At 62.3% G+C, this 25,587-nt stretch overlaps 1 protein-coding gene across 1 annotated transcript in view; it reads left to right on the top strand.

Annotated features, from left to right (window-relative positions):
• RAI1 (retinoic acid induced 1) overlaps positions 1-25,587 on the top strand; it is an 81,325-nt gene that overhangs the window by 53,956 nt on the left and 1,782 nt on the right. Inside the window, exons 2-4 of the mRNA XM_041770822.1 lie at positions 11,175-16,725; positions 20,965-21,058; positions 25,287-25,336. Of these exons, the coding sequence (XP_041626756.1) occupies positions 11,191-16,725; positions 20,965-21,058; positions 25,287-25,336 (5,679 nt within the window). The 5' untranslated portion in view covers positions 11,175-11,190. The remainder of the gene's footprint in view (positions 1-11,174; positions 16,726-20,964; positions 21,059-25,286; positions 25,337-25,587) is intronic.

Raw genomic sequence — 25,587 nt, 5'->3', positions numbered from 1 at the left:
TCCGCCTTGAAGTTGGTGTGCAAGCCCGCTGCCGTTTAAATGGTGTGTTTGTTTGGAGTGGCTCAGGGAGGAGGCCGAGATGGGGGAGGCAGCGCCCCACTTGGCGCCGCCGCCGCCGGAGGGTCGGTGCGTTAGAAGCTCCAGCTTTGTCGATGACTGAAGGGTGGGCGTTGAGGAGTGAAGGGCGAAAAGCAGAGGGGGGCTCGGCGCCCCGGCCTGGCCGCCCCCTGTTTTGCGGAGGGAGCGCCGGAGCCGCCTCTCGCAGTCACGGCGAGCGGGGAGGGAGGCGAGGGGACGAGAGCGCCGGGCTCCCCGCCCCCACCCCACCCGGTTCCAATATTTCGCAGAAAGGCACGCGGCTCCTAATCGGTCCTTTCCAGGCTGAGATTTAGCCGCGCGATGCCCGCGCAGGGGCGGGGGCCGCGGGCCGGGGGAGGCGCTCAGAGGCCGGAGCCGCCGCGCGAGGTGAGGAGCCCGCGTCCTCGGCTGGTGGAGCGGGCGGGCGGGCGCGCAAACCCGAGAGGCAGATATAGAAAGGGGGGCAGGTTAAAAATAACCCTCTCCGGCTGGGAAGCTCGCGCGCGCTCTCTCGCCTCGTTCGGTGCCAGAGGACTCCAGGGGAGGTGGCGTTGGGGAGGGCAGCGCGGGATTCCCCCTCCTCCGCGGGGCGGGGTGCCCGCCTGCGCGCCGCGGCTGCACGTGTGCGGGGCCGCGCGCCCGGGCCCCCTGCACCCGGCCGGGGGGCGCCCCCTCCCCAGGTCCGGGCGCAGCTGGCAGCGGCCCCCGCCCGCAGCCCCGCGCGGCTGGAGGGAAGCGCTCCATTATTCATTATTTACGAGCGTTAATAGGTTTGAGGCACGGGGGTGGAGGGGGCGAGGGCGCCGTGGGGACCGCGGCCTTCGGGGAAGGGGTGGGGGAGGGCGAGGGCGAGGGCGGGGCGGGGCTGCGGCGCGGGCGGCGGGGAGGACAGGGCCCCGCGTCGGCCCCCGCGTGCCCCGCGCCCCTCCGCCGCCGCCCGCTGGCAGCGGGGTGCGGGGGCCGCGCCGGGCGCCGCGAGGGAAGTGCGGCCCTCGGGTCGTGCCCCTCGGCCTCTGTCCTCCGCGTCCTCGGCCTCTCCGGGGCGCGGGGAGGGGGCTGCGGGCCGCACGCCCCGCCCTGCGCGCCCCTCGCGGCCGCCGCCGCGTCCCCGACGCAGCCCGGGCCTCATTTATCATCATCTCTGGTCAAGTGGAGTGTGCAAGGAACAGCTGCTTCACTCGGCTGACTTCCGAGGGCGGATACAGCGGGAATCAGGGAGATGAATGATGGGGGCTGGGGGGCAGAGCCCCCCGGGGTCCCGGCGCAGGCAGGAGGGAGGCGCGCGGCGTCCGGCGCCGCCTCCGCCTCGTGGCGAGCGCAGCGCCCCCTTCCTGCCTCTCCCTGCGCCTCCGATCGTCGCGCGTCTCGGACGGGGGGCGCCCCGGGAGGGGGCCGGGCGCGGAGAGGCACCCCTCGCCAGCGGAGGACGGGCGGGCGCGCTGCCGGCGGAGCCCGAGGTCGCCGTGACCTTGCTGGGGTCAGCGGGCTGGGCTGCGGAGGAGGCGGCGCGGCGTCTTTGGTGGCGCTTTCCGGATTGGCGCAGAGACCGGGGGAGCGGGCGGGGGCGGGCGGGGGTGTGAGGGGGGAACACAAATAGAAGGTGAAATTTTACCTGCCCCTGAGGGAGTCCTGCGGATTTTCTCCCGGCAGCAGCAGGCGCTCTGCCTTTGTCTTACACGGCTGAAACATCTGTTGCAGAGGGGCGGCGAGGCCGCAAACAACCCCCACACACCCCGCGCGGCGCCCCCAGCCCCAGCTCGGCCCCCGCCGGGCTCCCGGACGCGGCGGCACCGCGTTAACCCTGCCCGCGCTGGGCGCCCGCCCGCAGCCCCTGCCGCAGTGCGCAGCCCCGCGCGGGGTCCCGCCCCGCCCCCCGCCCCCGCCCCGGCCCCGCGTCTCGGGGGTGCCCGGCCGCCCTCCCCGCGCTCGCAGGGCTGCGTGCAGCCCACCGGGGGCGGGGGGCGGGGGGCGGCGGAGGCGGCGGCGGAAAGGGTTAATGGCCTAGTCGCAGACCCTAATTGTCAGACCTGGGCCCCGCTTCGTTTCAATTACCCTAAGTAGAGACTGAATGCGCAATTAACGAAGTCAGCTTGCCAACTGGAAAGCCGTCCCCGCTTCACATTGAGCAGAATACTCCACCAGCTGACTTGGACTAAGCAATTTCCTCCTCTCTCCCTTTCTCTCTCTCTCTCTCTCCCTCCCTCTCTCTCTCTCCCAACCCCCCTCCCTCTTTTTCTCTCTCCTTAATAATAAAATTATACCAAGCAGTTTGCGGTGTGGCAGGCGGCCAGAAAAGCGTTTCTTTAAACGCCGCCGTCTCACAATTAGGCAGCAAGAGGATTTGACACGCCGTGGCGGCCTGACAGGCGGCTTCCTCCCCTGGGGGCTGGGGGGAGGGGGCGCCAATTCCCTGGCTCCCCCAGGTGGAACGGGCCGGGAGGGGCTGGCGGGCTGCGCCTCCCCAACTGTCAGGGTGCTGCGCGGAAGGGGTGTCGGGGGGTGTCGAAAGGCAGGGAAGGGAGGAGTTGTTCCCACCCAGGCTAGGGAAGGGGGGAGCACTGCCTGGCTCCTCCGGAGATCTGGGGTGTCCAACAGGAGGACCTTGACCCCTCTGCCTTTTGGCTTCCAGCTCTTGAGTTCATTTTATGGTTGACCAAGGGGTGCAGAGCTGTAGAGGGACCTCAGCCCTGCTGGACCTCCTGGACAAGTCACTGACCCTCTCTGGGCTTCTGTGAATCCCTCTGCAAAACGAGGGGGCAGTCTGACCTAGAATATGCTCTATAGAAAGTGCCTTCTGGTGGCTCACTGCTGCTAAGCAGCTGGACTCGTGGGCGAGAGGCAGAGGGAGATGTGGGCAGCACCAGGTCAGAGACCCCTCTCCAGCTTGGGCCGAAGATGGGGTGGGCCCCAGAGGCACATGGGAGAGTACCAGCTCCCCAGCAGCCATACAGGCAGCTAACAAATCGAGGTGACTTTGCAGGATTGCCCCGGGGGTTGGTGCCATGAGAGTAGAGGGCATCTGACCATTGGCATCCGGGTCACCTGAGGTGGTGGACGGAAGATAAGTGCAGGTGCCCCCACTTGCTGTGTCCTGCGTCCAGCTTCAGGCTGTTCCTTCCACCTGGTGGGCCCTCACCCCTCCTCAGATCATTATGCCCCCTCCTGCCAGCCTCCCTGGACCACCTCCACTCTCACCCCGCAGCCTCTTAGACTTCTGTCTGCCTGCCTGCTCCGGGAAGGCAGGGGCTGTGCCATTTTTTCCTCTGGATCCTCAGCACCCCACCCCACCCCACCCAACTGTAAGCTGAACAGAAATGGGCTTGACGAGGGAGGGAGGGAGGAATTGTGACCCAGGGGGTGTGGAGGACAGAGCAGAAGCTTGGACTTTTCTTCCTGATTGGCTATTGTACGTGTCCTGGCTGGCCTTCAGGACTGTCATCATCACACTTCTCTTTGAGCAGCTGCCCTTGGAGCTCTGGTGAGGTTAAACAGTGCACCCAGACCAGAGCTGAGCCCCTCACCCATCGCATCTGCCCAGATCTCCAGGCAACATTTAACTGGCCCCTACTGGAGACAGTTTCTGCACTTGGAGCTTAGGACCAAACAGATGAAGAAGCCCCTGCCCTCATCAGGCTACATTCTGGTGAGGGAGGCACTTTTAAAACAGCTCATTATACCATTAATTATGTAATTACCACTGTGATAAGTGGCACCAAGGAGCCCTGCAGGGACCCAGCAAAGTGCCCAGGGGTGGGGGTGGGGAGGTGAGGGCAGGCCCTCATCTGGTGCCTGGGGTAGAATATTCCCAAGGTTCTTACCACCCCTGGGGCCCTCGGGTCTCCTGCCTCCCTGCCTTGTGGCTCCTCCACCTCTGGGCAGCTCTGAGCTTTACCTTCCCCCAGGGCCACAGACGTTCACCGTGCTGCTCCATTCCATGGCTGCACTGGTTCCTGCTGGTCTCGGGACTCCTTCCAGGGCTCAGGGAAGGTTCTGGGTCACTGACAACCTGCTAGGTGCTCAGATTCTCCTCCTGACAAGGCCCTGGCTCTGCCCTTGCAAAGATCGCTGTGCACCAGTTACATCAGCGTTTGACACCTGGGAGCTTGTGATGAGCTGCAGCCCACAGACGGGTTCTCTTCAACCCTAGGGTGTTAAACTTTTTATTTGGTCAGTAGCATTAAGAATGTTTTTTTTTTTTAATTTTTTATTTATTTATGATAGTCACAGAGAGAGAGAGAGAGAGAGGCAGAGACACAGGCGGAGGGAGAAGCAGGCTCCATGCACCGGGAGCCTGATGTGGGATTCGATCCCGGGTCTCCAGGATCGCGCCCTGGGCCAAAGGCAGGCGCCAAACCACTGCGCCACCCAGGGATCCCAGTCAGTAGCATTAAGATGAGAGACTTATTTTTTTTATTAAGAAAAAAAAAAAAATCAAAAACCAAAATGCCCTCAGAGGCTCTTGTGCTCGCATTCCCATGAGGCGACAGCCTACTGGAGTTCCGTGGGGCTCCCCCTCACTTTACTTGGGACCTGGGGCCCTCGCTTTGCCTCCATCCCCACCTACTCGCTTCACTTGGGTGCCTCACCAGCCAGGCCCAAAGGAGATGGTTTTGTCAAATGGGTGAGGAGTTGTGGCAATAAGCCCCCATGCCCACCCACCCATTCTCTTTACTGCCATCGACAGCTTGTTCTGGATATTTTCATAGGGTTAATATGACATTTACGCATTATTCATTCAATAAATATTTATTGTTCTGGGATATGGGGATATAGCTGTGAACAAAACCGGCCAAAATGCCTGCTCCCATGGCACTGTAGTTCTAAAGAGGAGAGACCAGTCATAAAGCCAGCCAGCCACATGGCTTATTACAGGGAAGTGAGCACTTGATAGAAATAGGGGAGGAGTAGTACAGGGGGTGCTCTTCCAAACACGGTGGCTGGGGAGGGGTACCAGAGGAGGTGACATGAGCAAAGCCTTCGAGCTGAAGAAGCAAGCCGTGGAAATACCAGAATACTGTTCCCAGCAGAGGAAGCAGCCAGACAGGCCACTAGCTTATGAAGCCATTTTGGCAGAGCAGTCATGGTCCCTCGGGGCCCGTGGGGTAGCGCACAGGGACAGCTGGGGTGAGAGGTTGGGCTCTCTCACCTTTGCCTCCCCTCAGGCAGCGGACACACAGATCTTGTCCTATCCTCATTGTGCAGCTGCCTACAAAGCCAGGAACATCTCAGGAGGCCCCTGGTGGGTCCCCTCAGATGCCCATGGCAGCCTCTGAGCCAGCCTGTTGGTGTGCTGACCTGGGGTCCCAAATATGTAGGCCATCAAACCGCAGGCCTCCGAGCTCATGGCTTCTCAGCACTCAGGACCCCCCCACCGCCTTGTCCACATTTTGACAGCAATGGGGAGAGGTGATTGCTTATTTCTGGAATGGTGAATAAAATTATCTAAAACCAATTACTGTCTGTAAGAGATTGGTGACTATGGAGGGGATAATAGGTGAGTCTCCCCGGCCCCCAGGGGGGCTCTGGAATTGCAACAGTGTGGCTGCTGCTGAGTCCCCTCTTGCTACCCCACAACTCCCAACAGGGGGATGCCTGGCTGGCCACCTGGACCGCGGGGCCCCTCTGGCTCCGAAGGCCCAGGTCTGGGGGCCCATTGACCACCACATCCCAGAACCCACACAGCTCGACAGTGGGGTGTGGCTGCAGAATGGGCTCAACTTTAGAAGGCAGGCACCGAAGTTGAGATATGGGTGCTGTTGCCCAGTCTTTGGGCTGTGGTACTCCCGCAGGTTACTCCTGGAAATGGTGTTGTGGCTTCCTAACTGGGCCTGGCACTTCCAGAAACCAGCGTACTCGTGCTCATACACCCTGTGGATGCCCCAGGGGTGAGGCATCCTCCTGGTGGGTTAGACCCCTGACAACAGGACCTTCACCAGCCTTAGGAGGGTCGCTGAGGCCTTTGCAGTTGGAACCTTGGAGGAGATAGCGTTGGTAGGCTTCCAAGGAAGGCTTTCCAAACATCTGGAGAGCCCAGAAGCCTCTACTCCTCATTCAGACTTCCTCTAAAGAGCTGAGATCCTGCCTCACCTGGGGTTCCTAGCCTCAGCCCCAGAGCCTGGCCTGGGGCCTGCCCCACATCTGGAGAGAGTGCTGAGGCCATCTTCTGGCTTCTTCCACTTCTCACCCCTTAGCCTGCCCCTGAGTGTTCAGGACTTCCAGCCCCCAGGTCCCCCTCTCCAAGGCCCTATAGAGGTGCATGCTGGACTCCCATGGAGTTCTCCCATGGGGCATGCATGGGGGCCCACAAGTGAGGAGGGCTGCATGTTGAGTGTGTTGGGGCTGTTGCCTGTATGCAGTGGTCCTGAGAGGCCTTCCTTTGAGATGGGGACTGTCTTGCTCTCTGGGAGTCTTTATGCCCCAGGATGGTCCCCCTCTGCCCCAAGCAGGGCTCTTCCCACTGGCTCACCTCCCCATCAGCCCCTAGGGCCAAAGACCCTAACCTGTCCCTGGGACCTGCAGGGCCTGGCTGTCTGTTTTGTGGACTCTGGAAGCTCATCCCTTCCCATCTTCGAGCCAGGCCCTTAGGATTCAATGGAGACCCCACAGGACAGCAGAAAAGCTGGCTAGTGATTCATTATTTTATTCGAGGTTTCCTACATGGTATTCATCACTCACACTGATAGGGGAGGCTCCGGGTGATCCTGCCTCCTTTACTCCTCCCTGGACACCCCCGGGCCCCATCCCTAGCATCCTGACCCAGGCAACTTTCTCTTTCCCTGTAGTCTGCAGGCCTGGAGTGGGTTGGATTTTTACATTTTCCCCTACAGCTACAAATCAGGAAACCGGGTCATAAAACAACCTTGGGTAAGTGAATGGGATGGAACCAGTGGCCTCACAGCCACTGCTGGGGGACAGAAACCTTCCTTCTCTCTGTCCACTCTTTTCCTTCCTCCCTCTGTCTTCTTGTCTCCTACCCTGCCTCTCTCAGGAAAACCTCCAGCTCTAGCTGGGCTCCACCGGTAGCCTGTGGGAGCTGCGGCAGCTTTGCCCCCCGCCCCCACGCCCATTTCCCTGACCCGGGGCACTGGAGGGGCTGTGGGCCCAGGGACAGCAGTTAAGGGGTGACAGTAAGTGGCCAGTGACCACTGCTGCTCATGAGTGGACCTCCCTGACTGGGTCCTCCCTGGTCCCAAATAAAAGGGGGTGGCCTGGCCTTTAGGGCCTCAGAGGCTGCAGAGACCTCTGCCCTCCCCTTCGAGCACCTTCTTGCTGTCTTCCTCCAGTGCCTTCCTCTGGGTGGGAGTTCTTGGTGTGGGGTCCAGGGGCGGGGAGGTACACTCTCTGGGTCTGGTCACCTAGAGAGAGGAACTGCACTGTGGGTGGCCCTGAAGGTAGGTCTCTTGCCCTCCAAACCTCACCTTTTCCTCCAGAAGGCCAGAATAGTCAAAGTGCTAACTGAGCAAAGCTGTACCCAGTAAGCACTCCCAGCCAAGGGTGCCCCCCCCCCAGTGCCTTTGACGGGAGGGCAGAGGGCTAGGCTCACCCTAGCTCCCCACCCCCATTTCCTGGCTGAGGAGATGGAAGGGGAGCGGCAGTGAGCCCCATTGCAGTGCTGAAGGAAGTCCTGGGGCCCTGAACCCGCTCTGTGCTGTGTGCGGCCCTGAGAGCCTGTCTGTCTGAGCCTGCTCTGCTCCCTCCGGCCTGGGGTCCTGGCAAGACTTATCTTCCAGGAGTTGTCCTAAGGGACTTCTGTCCTAAGCATTTCACCTGCTATCTAGAGGACACTCCAGGCTGACTTACCCCCTATCCCCTCAAGAACTCGGGGGCTCAGCCCTTGCCCAAATGTCCACAAGGGCAGGTAAGCAAGGATGGGGAGGCTAGACTGGACCCGAAGGAGCCCCGTGAGGGTGCGTTAGGGGGTGCCCCTAACGTCTCCCTCCAGCTGAACCCACTGAGGCCAAACTCCCAGTCTGTCCGCTCTGCCCCCTCCCCAGGTTCAAAGGTCACCATCTCTGCTAAAAGGGCCTCTTTGGGGCCCCTCTCCTGCTGCTGCCCACCCCTGCCTGCTGCCTGCCTATCTCCCCACTCCTGTCCTAGTGCTCTTGAAAAGTAATCATAATGATAATAATTAATAACAACAGAGCCTGTGGCAGGCCTGAGGCAGCTCTTAAAGAGGCAGAGCCCCATTTTCTCCTGGCAGAGCTGTCGGACCCTGTTGGCTCCCAGAGCCAGAGCTGGGCGGAGAGCCTGGCTTTGATGCCATGCCTTTGTTCCTGCAACCCTCCCTCACCCCCCTCCCGCCGCCTGGGGTTGGAGGGTGATGTTGGGGTGAGCATTTTTGCCTGCGTTCTCCATCAGGCACTGGGCTCCTCGTATTTTAATTGAACTGTCTTTTCTTAGAGATAGATGCTTTCACCGCATCCAGCTGCTCGTGTGTATTGGGAAACCCGCCTTTAATACAGCTCGGCTAAATTAAAAGACGCAGCAGCTGGACTGATTAAGGGGGGCGGGGAAAGGACACTGGTCATAGCACTCTCTCTTTTTAAGTGATGTTTTTGGTAATGCATTTTGGAGAATGTGAAGAAAAATAAAAAATAAAAGAAAAAGCTGTAGAAATGTTAATGATATCCACAGGACACTCAGCAGGAAATGGGAACGACCTGGGACTCATAAAAGCCGAAATGTAATTTGTGCAGATATACGAGGCTGCGCCTCCAGAGCGGGCCTGGGTTTGTGCATTCTGGGCTCATAAACATGGGCCGGGAGGCGGAGTGCGACACTGCGTCCTCTGGAGCAGGCCCTCCCTGCCAGGGGCTGCTGCTGACCCTGCCCGACAGCCAGTGACACCCTAATAAAAGTGACTTCCACTGCCAGCCAGGTTGTACGCCTGCTCATTTCCTCTGCCCCAGGGTGGAAGGGGGCCGCCGGCCCTCCCAAGCTGCCCCGGGCAGTCTGGCCTGCACCCTCCTCTGCGGAGGTCGGAGGTCGGGAGGCACGGGGCTGCCTACCTGGCTGGGAGCCACCAGGCCAGAGCCGAGCGCCGCCTCCAGCTCCTCTGGGCTGGCGTGTCGCAGCAGGCGCCTCCTGTAATGTTTGATCCAAGCCGCCAGGGATGGGACTGAAGTGGGTCAGAAGGGTGGGCACATTTCTCCTTGTTGGGGATGCCTGTGATAAAACCCGGGAGAGGCGGGGGGAAGGCCGCCGGGCTGTGCTTGTCGTGGGGCCTGCTGGCTTTGACGAGCTTGGTGGGCAGGGGCTGGCCTTGTGGGTCCCCGGTCCCCTCTCGCAGCAACCTCGGTGTTTCTGTGCCTGAGTCCAGGTCAGCTGACTGCCGAGGTCAGGGAAGGTGGGCCCGGGCTGTGCTAACAGGACTCCTGGGGGCTTCTGGCAGCCCTGGACTTGCCCCGCTCAGCTGGATGGAACCCCTCCCCTGTCCCTCCCTGGTCAGCCCCAGTGCTGAGAAAGAAAAGAGAAGAGTGAGCTGCACCTCTTGGGGGAGCCCCCCCACCCCCACCCCACGTCTCTCCTCTTTCTCATATCTGTGTATGTCTCTCTTGTTTCTCTTCATTCCTTTCTTGTCCCTCCTATAGCCCCAGAATGTTATGGGAGGCAGGCCACCCCTTCCCCTTTTGGTGTTGGGAACAGCTGGGAACTGGAAAGTCCCAGGTACCCTCCTGGGGGCCTGGGCCTTGCTTTCTGCCCCTTGGCTCACCCACCAGCAGCATGATTGTGGGTAAATCCTGATCTCCCTGGGCCTCTCTGGCTGACTGCCAAACTCTTCGATGTGATTTCTCATGAGCCTGAAACGTTCCTTGCCCCCCCCCACCTCCTTTGAGGGCCTTCTAGGGTGACTTGGCCAGTCAGTCAGTTAGGGGAACCTCTTAGCCTGGACACTGTAGGCCAGCCTGTTTTGTGAATCCAGTTGCTCTGCCCCAAAGGGCCCTCCCCTTCGCCGGGGTCATTTCCTGATCCAAGATCCTGCTTTGGGGCTGGTTAGACCTCGCCAGGGGCCCCAAGCCCCTAAAATCATAAACAGATGGGCTCTTGGCCTGGTGTGCCCTGGTCCTGACCCCGTGGAGATGGAGACTGGAGGGGCTGCCCAGGAGGGCTAGGGCTGCTTCCCACCCAACTGTGGAGCTCTCCTCTGTGGCCAAGGGACTGCGGCTCGGTCCCCCATTAGCATGCACTCCCTCACTCTGGGCCACGTAATCTGTTTACGCACCTATGATATCAAAACAGGAGGCAGGTGCCGCTGTCCTGCGTTACTGGGAGTCAGAGAAGGGGACGCTTTATGCCTACAATGGCTCCACAGCCCCTAATCGACGTCTGCTAGAAGGAACAGACAGATTCCAGATGGCATGGCAGTGATAGAGGAGGTGTGTGTGTGTGTGTGTGTGTGTGTGTGTGTTCATGCGCGCGCACAAGGGCACGCGCCTGTGCGCGGGCTTGCTTGTATGCCTGTGTGTGCTTGTGTGTGTGCCTGTGTGTGTGTGTGTTTGTGTGTGCGTACCTACGTGCGCTCTCCAGGGGCTTTGGTGAGTGGCTTCTCGGGGCAGGGACAAACCTTCCTCGGTCCTGGTTTGGCTGGGTCACGCTTGAACACCGCCGCACTGGGACTCCATTGCAGGACCCAGCTGGCCCCCGGGGACAGGGGAGCGGGAATCGCTCAGCTAAATGCTTCTGCTGGCAGGGAAGCGCTGGGAGTGGTGGGTGGGGTGCAGGGGAGGAGCTGGCCTGGAGCAGGGTGGGGTGGCGGCTCCCGGGGGGGGGGGGGGGGGGGCGACCGGGCACGGGGCAGTGGGTTTGGGCGCCTCCCGCGGCCATCCTTGGCCGGGCTCAGCTGGCAGCGGGGCGATGTCGGAGCGGGAATTACAGCGCACACCTCCCTGACACAGAAGTTGTCAATATGTGCACAGCTGGTGGGGAGGCTCAGGCAAAGGGGAGACCGTTTAGAGCTGCGGGGAGAGGGGTGGGAGGCAGGCTCTCCGAGCGGAAGGGAAATGGCCCGTCTGAATCGCTCCCCCTCTCCCTCCGCCTCCCCCGCCCCCTCCCCTCCCCTCCCCTCCCCCTCCCTCTCTCCCTTTCTCTTTTCACAGATAACCAGCCCGAGTCATGCAGTCTTTTCGAGAAAGGTGTGGTTTCCATGGCAAACAACAGAACTACCAGCAGACCTCACAGGAGACACCTCGCCTGGAGAATTACAGACAGCCGAGCCAGGCTGGGCTGAGCTGCGATCGGCAGCGGCTGCTGGCCAAGGACTATTATAACCCGCAGCCGTACCCCGGCTACGAGGGCGGCGGCGCCGGCACACCCGCCGGCCCTGCGCGGGGCAGCAAGGGCCTGCCCTCCCAGCAGTCCCTGCAGGGCAGGCCGGCCTTCTCTGGCTACAGCGTGCAGGACAGCAGCCCGTACCCCGGTCGCTACTCGGGCGAGGAGAGCCTGCAGGCCTGGGGGGCCCCCCAGCCGCCGCCCCCCCAGCCACAGCCCCTGCCAGGGGGCGTGGGCAAATATGATGACAACTTGATGAAAAAGGCCACAGTGCCCCCTGGCAGGCAGTACCCAGAGCAGGGCGCCCAGCTGCCCTTTCGGACTCACTCCCTGCATGTCCAGCAGCAGCTGCCACAGCCCCAGCAGCCCCTGGCGTACCCCAAACTCCAGAGGCAAAAACTGCAGAACGACATGGCCTCGCCTCTGCCCTTCCCCCAGGGTGGCCACTTCCCCCAGCATTCACAGTCTTTCCCTGCTTCCTCCACCTACTCATCCAGTGGCCAGGGGGGCCAGGGCAGCGGGCAGGGCGCCCACTCCTACAAGAGCTGCACCGCACCATCCACCCAGCCCCACGACAGGCCACTGGCCACCAATGCCAGCCTGGCCCCTGGGCAGCGGGTCCAGAACCTTCACGCCTACCAGTCTGGCCGCCTGAGCTACGATCAGCAGAAGCAGCAGCAGCAGCAGCAGCAGCAGCAGGCCCTCCAGAGCCGGCACCATGCCCAGGAAACCCTCCATTACCAAAACCTCACCAAGTACCAACACTACGGGCAGCAGGGCCCAGGTTACTGTCAGCCGGATGCGGCCGTCAGGACTCCAGAGCAGTACTACCAGACCTTCAGCCCCAGCTCCAGCCACTCACCCGCACGCTCTGTGGGCCGCTCGCCCTCCTACAGCTCCACCCCGTCACCGCTGATGCCCAACCTGGAGAACTTTCCCTACAACCAGCAGCCGCTCAGCACTGGGGCCTTCCCCACGGGCATCACGGACCACAGCCACTTCATGCCCCTGCTCAACCCGTCCCCGACCGACGCTGCTAGCTCGGTGGACACCCAGGCTGGCAACTGCAAGCCGCTGCAGAAGGACAAGCTCCCTGAGAACCTGCTCTCGGACCTCAGCCTGCAGAGCCTCACAGCTCTGACATCCCAGGTGGAGAACATATCCAACACCGTCCAGCAGCTGCTGCTCTCCAAGGCCGCGGCGCCACAGAAAAAGAGCGTCAAGAACCTGGTGTCCAGGACCCCGGAACAGCACAAAAGCCAACACTGCAGCCCTGAGGGCAGCGGCTACTCGGCCGAGCCGGCCGGCACGCCGCTGTCCGAACCGCTGAGCAGCACGCCGCAGTCCACGCATGCCGAGCCACCCGAGGCCGACTACCTGAGCGGCTCCGAGGACCCGCTGGAGCGCAGCTTCCTCTACTGCAACCAGGCCCGCAGCAGCCCCGCCAGGGTCAACAGTAACTCCAAGGCCAAGCCTGAGTCAGTGTCCACCTGCTCCGTGACCTCACCTGACGACATGTCCACCAAATCTGATGACTCCTTCCAGAGCCTGCACAGCACCCTGCCGCTTGACAGCTTTTCCAAGTTTGTGGCAGGTGAGCGGGACTGCCCGCGGCTGCTGCTCAGCGCCCTGGCCCAGGAGGACCTGGCCTCTGAGATCCTTGGGCTGCAGGAGGCCATTGGCGAGAAGGCTGATAAGGCCTGGGCCGAGGCACCCAGCCTGGCCAAGGACGCCAGCAAGCCTCCCTTCTCACTGGAGAACCACAGCGCCTGCCTGGACTCAGTGGCCAAGAATGCGTGGCCACGGCCAGGGGAGCCAGAGGCCCTGCCTGAGTCCTTGCAGCTGGACAAGGGTGGCAGCACCAAGGACTTCAGCCCAGGGCTGTTTGAAGACCCTTCTGTGGGCTTTGCCGCCCCTGACCCCAAGAAGACAACCGGGGCCCTCTCTTTTGGCACCAAGTCCACCCTCGGGGCAGCCACGGCAGACCCCGCCGCAGCCGCTTTTGACTGCTTCCCGGACACGACCACCGCCAGCTCGGCGGACAGCGCCAACCCCTTTGCCTGGCCAGAGGAGAACCTGGGGGACGCGTGTCCCCGGTGGGGCCTGCACCCCAGTGAGCTCACCAAGGGCCTGGAGCAGGGGGGGAAGGCCACGGATGGCGTGGGCAAGGAGAGTGCCCACGAGGCTTCCGCCTGCCCAGGCTTCCAGGAGGAGGAGCCCCCAGGGGAGAAGGCCACTGTGCCTCGGGACTCGGAGCAGGAGGAGGCGGGCGGGGTGAAGGAGGAGGTGGGTGGGCTGCTGCAGTGCCCCGAGGTGGCCAAGGCCGACCGGTGGCTGGACGACAGCCGCCACTGCTGCTCTGCCACCGATTTTGGGGACCTGCCCCTACTGCCTCCCCCCGGTCGGAAAGAGGACCTGGAGGCGGAGGAGGAGTACTCCTCCCTGTGTGAGCTCCTGGGCAGCCCTGAGCAGAGGCCTGGCCTGCAGGACCCGCTGTCACCCAAGGCCCCACTGATGTGCACCAAGGAGGAAGCAGAGGAGGTGCTGGACAGCAAGACCGGCTGGGGCCCCCCGTGCCACCTCTCTGGGGACTCTGTCATCTTGCTGGGCCCAACTGTGGGCACCGAGTCAAAGGTCCAGAGCTGGTTTGAGTCCTCCCTGTCCCACATGAAGCCGGGCGAAGAAGGCCCTGACAGTGTGCTAGCTCCGGGGGACTCAGCCACCCTGGCCCCGGATGCCTCCCTGGCCCAGAAGCCAAACAAGCCCGCTGTGCCCGAGGCGCCCATTGCTAAGAAAGAGCCCGTGCCACGCGGCAAAAGCTTACGGAGCCGGCGGGTACATCGGGGTCTGCCCGAGGCCGAGGACTCCCCATGCAGGGCTCCAGTGCTGCCCAAAGACCTCTTGCTCCCTGAATCCTGCACAGGGCCCCCGCAGGGGCAGATGGAGGGAGCAGGAGCCCCAGGACGGGGGGCCTCGGAAGGGCTCCCCAGGATGTGCACGCGCTCCTTCACCGCCCTGAGCGAGCCCCGCACACCCGGGCCCCCAGGCCTGACCACCACACCCGCCCCCCCGGACAAACTGGGAGGCAAGCAGCGAGCCGCCTTCAAGTCCGGCAAGCGGGTGGGCAAGCCGTCACCCAAGGCGGCGTCCAGCCCCAGTAACCCGGCCGCCCTGCCGGTGGCCTCGGATAGCAGCCCCATGGGCTCCAAGACCAAGGAGACAGACTCTCCCGGCACCCCGGGCAAGGACCAGCGCTCTATGATCCTGCGGTCCCGCACCAAAACCCAGGAGGTGTTCCACTCCAAGAGGCGGCGGCCCTCAGAGAGCCGGCTCCCCAACTGCCGAGCCACCAAGAAGCTCCTGGCCAACAACCACCTGCCAGCCACGTTCAAGGTCTCGGGCAGCCCCCAGAAGGAGGGCAGGGCCGGCCAGCGGGCAAGGGTCCCCAAGCCAGGCGTGGGCAGCAAGCTCTCAGATCGGCCCCTCCATGCGCTCAAAAGGAAGTCGTCCTTCCTGGCGCCTGTCCCCACCAAGAAGCGGAACCTGGTCTTACGGAGCGGCAGTGGGGGGGACGTGAAGGAAGAGGGGGCTGAGGACCCCTCCAGCCTCTTCAAGAGGATGTCTTCTCCCAAGAAGGCTAAGCCCCCCAAGGGCAACAGTGAGCCCGCCGTGAAGCCCCCACCCCCAGAGGCCCCCGACGCCTGCCTGAAGCTGGCCTCAAGGGCGGCCTTCCAGGGGGCGATGAAGACCAAGGTGCTTCCGCCCCGGAAGGGCCGTGGCCTGAAGCTGGAGGCCATAGTGCAGAAGATCACCTCGCCCAGCCTGAAGAAGTTTGCGTGCAAAGCGCCTGGGGCCCCTCCCGGTAACCCTGTGAGCCCAGCTCTCCCTGAGAAGGACCGTGGGCTCAAGAGTGCCGGGGGCAGCCCAGTTGGGGCAGGAGAAGGTCTCTTAAATGTGGGCGCTGGGCAGAAGCTCCCAGCAGCCCCTGGGGCCGACCCGTTATGCAGAAATCCGACCAACAGATCCTTAAAAGGCAAACTCCTAAACAGTAAGAAACTGTCCTCGACTGACTGTTTCAAAACTGAGGCCTTCACGTCCCCGGAGGCCCTGTTGCCCGGGGGGACTGCCCTGGCGCCTAAGAAGAGAACCCGGAAAGGCAGGGCTGGAGCCCTTGGACTCCCCAAAGGTCCCCTGGAGAAGCGGCCCCATCTAGGCCCGGCTCTGCTCCTGACCCCCCGAGACAGGGCCAACGGCGCTCAGGGGGGTGGGGAGGACAGCTCTGGTGGAGGAGGCAAGAAGCCAAAGACGGAGGAGCTGGGCCTGGCCTCCCAGTCCCCTGAGGGCCGGCCCTGTCAGCCCCAGACAAGGGCACAGAAGCAGCCAGGCCATGCCAACTACAGCAGCTATTCCAAGCGAAAGCGACTCACCCGGGGCCGGGCCAAGAACACCACCTCCTCACCCTGTAAGGGCCGTGCCAAGCGGCGGCGGCAGCAGCAGGTGCTGCCCCTGGATCCCGCAGAGCCTGAAATCCGCCTCAAGTACATTTCCTCCTGCAAGCGGCTTCGAGCGGACAGCCGCACCCCAGCCTTCTCACCCTTTGTGCGGGTGGAGAAGCGAGACGCGTTCACCACCATATGCACTGTTGTCAATTCCCCAGGGGAGGAGCCCAAGCCCCACAGGAAGCCTTCCTCCTCTGCCTCCTCTTCCTCATCCTCATGTTCGTTCTCCTTGGATGCGACCGGGGCCTCCTTGGCCACGCTCCCTGGAGGCTCCGTCCTGCAGCCACGGCCCTCCCTGCCCCTCTCTTCCACCATGCATCTGGGGCCCGTGGTCTCCAAGGCCTTGAGTACCTCTTGCCTTGTTTGCTGCCTCTGCCAAAACCCGGCCAACTTCAAGGACCTCGGGGACCTCTGTGGGCCCTACTACCCCGAACACTGCCTCCCCAAAAAGAAGCCAAAACTCAAGGAGAAGGTGCGGCCGGAGGGCACCTGCGAGGAGGCCTCGCCGCCCCTCGAGAGAACACTCAAAGACCTCGAGTGTGTGGCCGCCACCGGCGCCACCGCCGCTGGCAAACCCCCGAGGCCCGAGGGCCCGGCCGACCCAGCCAAGCAGGGCTCGCTGCGCACCAGCGCCCGGGGCCTGTCACGGCGGCTGCAGAGCTGCTACTGCTGTGACGCTCGGGGGGACGGTGGCGAGGAGGCAGCCCCGGCAGACAAGAGCCGCAAGCACGAATGCAGCAAGGAGCCACCGGCTGAGCCCGGCGGGGACACCCAGGAGCACTGGGTGCACGAGGCCTGCGCCGTGTGGACGGGCGGGGTCTACCTGGTAGCTGGGAAGCTCTTTGGGCTGCAGGAGGCCATGAAGGTGGCCGTGGACATGGTAAGAGTCCAGCCCAGCTGGGGTGGGGAGCTCAGGGTCCACATGACGGGCAGGCGGGCAGGCAGGCAGGCAGGTAGATCACTGGGAAGCCCCCTCATCTTTCCAGAGCCATGGTCTGGGCCAGACACACCTACGATGACAAATTCCTGTCTGGGGAGTTTTGGGGTGGAGTTGAGGCTGAGGCAGGACACGCCTGCCTGGGCCCGACTTCCCTCTTCAGCCCCTTGGCCTGCCCGGCCTGGCACCCAGCACACACACACCCTGCACCTTCCGGCTCCAGTGCCCCCCACCCACCTGACTCTGCCCTGTGCCACCAGCTGACATGCCAAGGCCCCAAAGAACGGGCAGCCTCCCAAAATCGAACATCAGGAGGTTCTAAAAAGGTAGGGCACCCCATTTCTTTTTTTTTTTTTTTTTAAGATTTTATTCATTCATTCATGAGGGACACAGAGAGAGAGAAAGAGAGAGAGGCAGAGACACAGGCAGAGGGAGAAGCAGGCTCCATACTGGGAGCCTGACGTGGGACTCGATCCTGGGTCTCCAGGAACTCACCCTGGGCTGAAGGCGGCGCTAAACCGCTGAGCCACCCAGGCTGCCCGGACACTCCATTTCCAGTGCTCACCTGTCTGCTTGGTCACTGAGGTGGAGCTTGGGCTTAGAGAGCCTCACAGCACGTGGTCAGATTGCGGCCCCTTGGGCAGGGTAGTCTGGGGACCTCTCATCAACAGTCACAGAATGCTTAGGAAGGCCCTCCAGTCATGGAGGTCCATGAGCAAGACCTCAGGCAGCCTCTGGCTCAGATCCCCGCACTGACCATCACCCACCGTGCGCCTCTGGGCGCGGGCTCACCACTCTGAACCTGCACATCCTCATCTCTGGTGGGCACGGTGCCTCCCAGTGCACAGGGGCTGTCGGGGCCCAGTGAGGTCCTGCCCTTGGGAAGATGGCCTGCCTGAGCGCTCAGCAACGGTCCCCTGCTAGAACCCATAACAGCGGCCAAGCTGCGGCACGCTAGCCATTCCAGGTGCTGGGGCACTACCTTGCTCCTTACGCTCCCTTAGGGGTGCAGATGGCCGGAGGGCGCAGGCAGCTGGGACCGGATGGGGTCTCAGCATCCTCTCCCTGGGCCTGTGCTCTTGCCCCCCCACCACCACACACACTGACGGCCACTCCTGTGATGTGACGTCCATTCTTGTGATGTGACGGCCACTCCTGTGATATGACGTTCCCTGGCTCTGCAGCGCCTCCTCTGCCATCTCATCGCTGGGGGCTCCTGCCCCCACCCACTCTGCCCATCCCACCTCAAGCATCCCCCTCCCCTTGGGACCAGCTCCTGTACCTGAGGGCCTCGGCCTCCCCTGGTTTCCTGCACCGACCTTCCACTGACTTCTCCCTGCCCAGATGTCCTGCCCAGTGGCCCCTAGCCTGACAGAGGAAACCCCAGTTCCAACAGGACACCTGCTACTTTCATGCTTCTCCTCCCCCCACCGCCGTTTCTCTCTCTGTCTCTGTCTCTCTCTCCCTCTCTGTCACTGGCTCTTGGCTGCTTCCCAGCCATCCTGAAATAGGCTCAAGTCTCCTCCATCATTAAAAAGTGATACCCTCAGATCACCAGTTCCCTCCTCCGACAGGCACCCCACCAGGCCCCATATCCAGGACCTTCCCTGCCTCCAGGGCTCTGGGCCAGGCTGGGTTGCTTCTCTATGCTTCTCTGAGCCGGGGCTCGATCCAGTCTTTTCCAAGTCACCTGTACCCATCGTGATGGGCTAATAAGCTGCTCACCTACCCCAGCCTGTTCTGGGTGCTCTGGTCTCACCTCAGGGACCTGCGCTCACATTCTGCTGGACTGATGAGAGAGCCGAGGGTCAGAGTGGCACCGTGCTTTCCAGGTGTCACACAGCCGTTGCGTGCTGGAGCTGGAACTCCGTCCAGGTGGCCCACCTCTGCCTGCTGCGTCCTATGTCAGAAGTGGCCTAGTGGCCTCCCGCCCCTGGGGGCATCCCCCCCGGGAAGGTCGGTGGCGGGGGGGGGGGGGGGGGGGCGGGTAGAGGGAAGACACACCCCAGCAGGCCTCTCCGCTCACCCCCTGCATCTTCCTACCTCGCCCGAGGCAGCTCAAATGAAATCTAACAGGCTGCCCTCCAGAGATGGTCCTGGGCTAGGGCTGGGGCCAGGGTGTGAGCCTCAGAGGGGCACATTAAAGCAGCGTCTCCCCACCCAGAGGAGCAGACCATGGTCCCAGAACACCCTGGAGAGGTGGGCTGGTTCTGGGATTCCTGAGGGTCACGACTCTGTGCCCTCCCCGCCTGCAGCCTCGGCCTCCTCACGGCTGCTCCCTGCCTTGACAGCTCAGTGGAGACACGCTCCCTTGGAGACACACAGACCCGGGTTCAAATCTCAGCTCTGCTGAGGGTGTGTTCTGTGATTCCAGCAAGTCACTGCACTCTGGGGGCCTTGGATGGCCACACCCCATCAGAAAAGCCGCAGGGCCACCTCCCCAGTGCACAGGAGGGGCCCAGTCCTGGCATGCTTGTTAGTACCTTGGCCTCACTTTTGCTCTCTGCGGGGACTGCGGGGACAGCCCTCTTTCTTCTCTATCCACTCCTGAGAACCCCCACAAACCTGCTGCCCCTCACCCAGAACTACTGTGCACCCCATCTCCTCTCCGGGTGAGGCCTGCCCATGGATGCCAGCGATGCAGGCATATACCTCTCACTGGGTGTTATTAGGAAGTAGGTAGCAACACCCCTCCACCAGCCGGGGATCTACGGCAGGTCCACAAGCCCTGAGGGGGAGCAGGAGCTCAGAGCCCGGGTGCTGGGGTCGGAAGGGTGCAAGACCTCTGTCTCTGTACCTTGATTTCTTCGTGTCTGGAATGCCGCTCATGGGTTGTGGGGGAGCATAAGTGCAAGTGGGGTGGCATAAAGCTGCTCCTCTGGTTGTTCCCCAACAAACCACCTGAGGGCTTGGCCCTGGTCTGGGCCCCCACTCCTGCTTTATTGCCCCTTTGTGGGCCAGAAATTGAGGGAATAGTTGCCCCAGAAGGTCTCAGCCTTGACCAGAAGGAAGCGGCCCATCTAAAGGCATTGTATGAAAATCTGATGTTCCAGAATATACCAACTCCCCCAGCGATGGAGCCAACCCCCTCCTGGAGCAGTACAAGGTGGTGGTTGCCAGCTCAAATCCCAGCTCAGCCACTTACGTGAGCTGTGTGCCCTCAGGCAGGTTGCTCAGCCTCTCTGAGCTCTCATTGGTAACCTGGGTGGAATTATGATAGTATCAACATCATCTGGTTATGAGGAGGCTGCTTCCAGGCACGCGGGGCACATCCTGAACTACCTGTCCCAGTGGCTTAGCTCCGGGGCCTGGGCCTGCCACTGCCCTGCTCCCCACTGTATCTACTCCCGGGCCCGTACGGCGAGGCTGCAGTTCTGGAGTCTGTGTGATTTGGGGCCCTGCCTGTCCCTCTCCAGGCCACAGATTTTGTCTCGCTCTTCAGGGGCCCACCTTGGCCTTGCCCAGCTGTCCCGGCTGCGTCCCTCTTCAGACAGCTGGGCCGGGCCTGGGGCACGTCAGCTCGGCCTGTCGGGAGACTGTGTCCTCTCCTCCACAGGCCTGGGGAGGGGGTGGCCTCTCGGCAGGTGGGACAGCTCCATTCTGGGCTCAGTGCTCATGTGGTGCCAGAAAGGGTAGAAGATGATGATGATTGCGTTCACGCTCGCCTGGAGTGGAAGCCTCAGTTTCACCGTCTAGAGTGCGGTTCCTGACTCCTACCGCCTCGAGGGCTGCGGGGTGGAGCCGGTGGGAGGGACACGCCGGTGACCTGCACACAGAACCCCCCTCAGCGCCTGCTGTAGCCACAGCCAGCTTCGCCTCATCTGCTGGGCACGTGGCGTCTCCCCCTTGCTCTTCGCGACTGTCTGCCGGGGGAGGCGGGTCCCCCTGCACAGGTGGGATGGAGAGTTTGACTGACCAGCTGAGGTCACGCAACGCAGAATGGCGGAGCTCATTTGAACCCATGAGGTTAGACATTTATTGGCGAGGTTTGACATTCCCCGCACCAACAGGGTCCCCTCATCCAAGGTGCTAGCCTGGGGCTGCCACAGAATCAGCCCCCGGGGCACTTGTGCCCGGTATGGATCCCCAGGGAACCTCTAGGGAAAGGAGGTGGGGGTCCATGAGGGGCCTGCCAGTCTCCTCAGCCACAGACTCACCCCATCTTCCCTCTCTCCTCCCCAGACCTGTTCCAGCTGCCAAGAAGCCGGGGCCACCATCGGGTGCTGCCACAAAGGATGCACCCACACCTACCATTACCCGTGTGCCAGCGATGCGGGTAAGAGTCGGCCCCTGGGGCCAGGAAGGCCCTAGAGGGGACCCTGGGCACTGCCCCCTGAACTCTCCCCATCTGACCCCCTTGGCTTCCCTCTTCTCCTGCCCCAATTCTTTGGGACCTCTCTCGACTGCGACCTATACTGCAGGAGATTCATTAGTCTCAAGCCACCCGCTCTAGGAACACCCAAAGGCACCCAGTGCAGGCTGGAGGGTAGCCTAAGAGCCAGGAGCTTAGGAGGGCTTAGGAGTGCCAGGGGCTGGGGAGGCTCTCAGGCCTCAGAGAGGAAGGGGTACTGGGGCTGGGCCTTTGAAGACTGAATAGTTCACTGGGTAAAAATAGACTTCAACAAAAACCAAATGAAGTAGGAGGAGAGGAGGTTCAGTCCGGTTGGCTACAGGCAATATTAGTTGCAGGGGTAGACCCAGCCATGGGGTCTGGAGGCCGGACCAGGCCTCCCCACACCCTCTCCCCCTAGTCCTCTCCTCCCACTCACTCTCACCTGTAGCACAGCCTTCACCAAGCACCTGCTATCACCAGGCGCACGGAATGGCAGATCGCACGGGCCGGAGAGATCCGGGAGCCCCAAGCCTCATTGGCCACACAGGAAAACCCAAGCTCACAGTCCTGACTTCATTCAAAAAACAGACTACATCTGCTGAATCGTGATCCTGACGAGGGCCTGTCTTGGGTGGCGTGCGAGGCCACTCTGGCCCGGATTCAAGGCCCGGGCCGTCCTTACCATGGGTTTGGGCGGGTTCATGATGCCTGTGCACTCGGCTCCCCAGCTCGTTCATCTCTTCTTGCTGGGGCTCTTGGGAGCAGGGAGCAGTACAGCCAACACCGCCCAGGCTGTGCAGCCCCAGTCTTGTTGGGGCCAGCCCCCGCCCCAACTCTGGCCGCCTCCCCCTGCCCCCCTGCCCCCACCTCATGGATGGCAGAGCAGAGGCCGCTTCCAGCAGGCCCTCCCACAGCCTGGGGACCCCTCCTCTGCACCTGAGTGCCTGCTGGCTGTGCCCCGGGCCAAAGGAACCCCTCCCTGTGCCACCCCACCTGCCCGCTTGGTCCGGGGCCAGCAGTGGCCCCAACTAAGCCACCCACAGGAGCACATCAGGACCAAGCGGTGACAGTTCTTTGGCTGGGGTGAGCTGCTAGCTCCGAGCGGTGAGGGGCTGGCTAGAGCAGGATGTGGGGCTCCTCATTGGCTGCCCTGCCGCTCTAAGCAGCATGGACCAGATGGACCAGATCTTAATGTGGACTCGGCCACCTCCCCAGACACGTGCCCTTACCCCAGTGACAGCTCCCACGAGTCGCATCCCTCCCTCTGCCATGATTAATGTAGCCCCCAGTCCGTGCCAGGCCCCTGCACGATCCCTGTTGCCTCTTTACAGACAGGCCGCATTACCCATGGCCGCACCGAGCAGCACGGACAGACCAAGCCATGCCCTCTCTCTTAGCCCAATACTATTCAGCCCCTTGGGGTCTCACGTGTGATTGGGAAGGACAGGAAACTCATGATCCTTGCCCACAGTTCTGGAGACCAGAGAGGGTGGAGTGTGCATGTGCCATGGGAGACTCATCCTGTCTGAGCTGGGAGGGAATCTAAGGAGGGCTTCTTGGAGGAGGAGGTGACATTGGTGCCAGGCCCGGCCAGGTCAGAGGAGGTGCACAGCAGCTGGTTAGTGGTGGAACGTACATACCAGGCTGTTTGAAATGACATCTTCGAAGGATCCCCCCATATAATAGGGATGTCCATAGAGCCCCAGGGGTTGGTTCAGGAGGGGGGCCTGGAAGCTGGCCATGTGAGACACTGACTCGATCACAGCTGATGGCATACAGCAGCCACCCCGGTGGGGAAAAGGCTCGCTGCTGTGGAGACTTCAGGGGCACTGAATGCTCTGGCCTGAGGCTGGGGGAGACAGAGGGAGGTGTGGGGCCAGATGCCCGACCTCTGCATGCTGGGGGGCGGCTATGAGGCAGGACCGGGCTGTGCTGAGGCTATATGAGCTCCTGGGCTCCGGCCCCACTGGCCAGCCCCTCCAGCTCCCTGTGGGCACTCATGCCCCGTGGGCTAGGCTGCACACCACACAACTCGGCGCCCTGCCCCGATGCCCTGGAGACTCCACTCTGCCCCGGAGGAGCTCCTGAGCTGCTTTGCAGAGGCGGGTGATTTAGGGCGGGGGCACCAGCCAGACAAGCTGGGAGAAAGTGAGCCAGGCAGCCGGAAGGTGAGGTGACCGGGCGCTCCAGGGTGGCAGGGAGGGCTGGCCAGGGCGCCCGTGGCCGAGCAGGAGGGGCGGGAGAGCAGAGGATCTGAGGGCCTGGGCTGGGCAAGCCATCCAGTGTCTGGCAGGCGGGAGCCCCAGGCCTTCATCAGCCCCGTGCACCTACCCAAGCCCCGGATCTGCCAAGCAGAGCTCTGTGGGGCTCTCCAGGTGTCAGGCTTTCAGACCTCAGGGCACCGGGGCTGCCCCCCTCTACCGTCCCCTGCCACCCCCCCACCCCCCGCAAACCCAGTCCATTCAACCCCATTGAGGAGCACCTCTCTGGGGCTCAGTGACTCAGAACCGTGGGCAGAAGCCTGCATGCCACAGGGCCTGTCTCAGCCTTTCCACACTCGGGGACTGGGGCCACTTGGGCAGTGGGGGCCCCAGGCTCCCCAGGTGCAGACGCCAGGACAGGCACCAGGAATGGATGACCTGGCCCTTCCCTCCGGCTCCCCTCAGCATGTCCAGGGTGGGTGTTGGGGGTTGCCCAGCAGGCCGGCTTTGGAAACCGTGACCTCCTGCCCTCCCTTTGCGGATACCCCAGCCCTTGAGGTAGGGCCTGCAGTGGGGTGGGGGGCGGGGACACCATGTGTGCAGCAGGCCGGGTTATATAGCTCAGTGCTCTGCGGAGGCTGTGAGTTCACAACCGCTTTGGGCTTGCCCAAACACAGGGAAGCTGAAAAACTCATGATCTACCTCCAGCTGCTCGCCCTAAAATGCAGAAACTCACAGGCAGTTTCCAGTCTGAGGTTCCCCAGCTTCTGGCAGGGGTTGGTTGGAAAAAAGGGGAGACAGCCGCAGGCCTGGAGCCTTCCCAGCCCTGCCCTCGGCCCGTGAATCTGCCCTTGCCTCCCCGCCCTGCTCACCAGCCACCAGGCTGTCCTGATGCCCGGCACAGAGCCACAGCCTGAGCAGGAGGAATGTGCTGGAAGGGGAGGACCTGCTTGGCCAGCTCAGGCCTCTGGCTATTTATGGGTTTGGGGTTTGTTCAGAACAATGGCCAGCCAGCAGGGCATGGGAGGGAGGGGGGTGAGCCCAGAAGGCGACTGGCAGACAGGGCCTCCTGGGGCAGAAGCCAGGGCCTCTCGAGGTGGCAGCAAGCAGTGGAGTGGGGACTTGCTGGGATAACAGCACACCCCTGGGCCAAAGTGGGCAGCAGGAACTGGCCATGCTCAGCCATTCTCTGTTCCCCTGGGCTGACCAGGGCCAGCTGGGATTCACTCAGACCCAAGTCCCCAGTCTTCCCCCTGCCCCCAGACTCAGGTCTGCCTCCCCTTCTCGCCCCCTCCCTGCCAGGGACAAACCCACGACCTGAGTGCACACCCTGAGTCACACACGTGCAGGTGGCTTATATACGTTGCCCTCCTCAGGCCCCATGCTAGAGACACAGGTGGCATCGGGCTCATTTTACAGATGTGGAGACCAAGCTCAAAGAAGTAGCTGACACTTGAATCCAGACCGGTGACTGCTCCGCCCCGTCCATCAACCCACTGGGTATCAAGGCCTTCTAGGCGCTGGGCATACATCTGGGGCAAAAGGCAGAGCTGGCACAAAGGCACGAAGCTTGCCTTCCCGTGGGCCAGAGACCATGAGCAAGTAACCAGGATAGAGACTTCTAGGAGGAAGTGACAAGTGCAGCCAAGCGAGGATGGTGGGGTAGGGGCGGGAGAGAGATGGGTGTGGGGGGGTCTGCTGTAGCCAGGGAGTCAGGGCTGTCCTCCCGAGTGACCTTCCAGTGAGAGGACAGCAAGCACCCACGGGCCGGTGGGGCAGGAGGCAGGTGGAGGCCAGTTCAGCCATGATGGGAGTTTAGACCTTGGAGAAGTTCAAGCACGGTCTGCTTTACTTTTTGCAAAGAAGCTCTATAGCCCAGGGTCTCATGGGCACTGGGTCCCCTCCCCGCCTGGCCCCCTGACCAAACACCAGCAGCCGCCCTAACCACCCAAACTTCTTTTTGGTGGCAGGTTGCATATTCATGGAAGAGAACTTTTCTTTGAAGTGTCCCAAACATAAGGTAGGTGACCTCAAGCCTTCCCTGGAGGGGGTCCTGGCTGGAGGGGACCCCCTCCCCTCTCCCCACCCTGCCCTGCGGACCCGCAGCAGGACCCAGCCCCCACCTGTCCGCCCCCAAAACCTTACTATTCGCGGTTTATCTGCAGCCTTTGGGGCAGGTTGGCACACGCTGATCATAAAGACCGCCTTATAACGAAACAGGTCCTGAAGGAGGGAGCCACCCCGGGTGAGGGATAGGAGGGGCAGGCAGGG

This window comes from Vulpes lagopus, chromosome 10 (assembly GCF_018345385.1).
Source record: "Vulpes lagopus strain Blue_001 chromosome 10, ASM1834538v1, whole genome shotgun sequence".
In the NCBI taxonomy this organism is placed as follows: domain Eukaryota; kingdom Metazoa; phylum Chordata; class Mammalia; order Carnivora; family Canidae; genus Vulpes; species Vulpes lagopus.
This window is presented reverse-complemented; position numbering and strand designations above follow the sequence as displayed.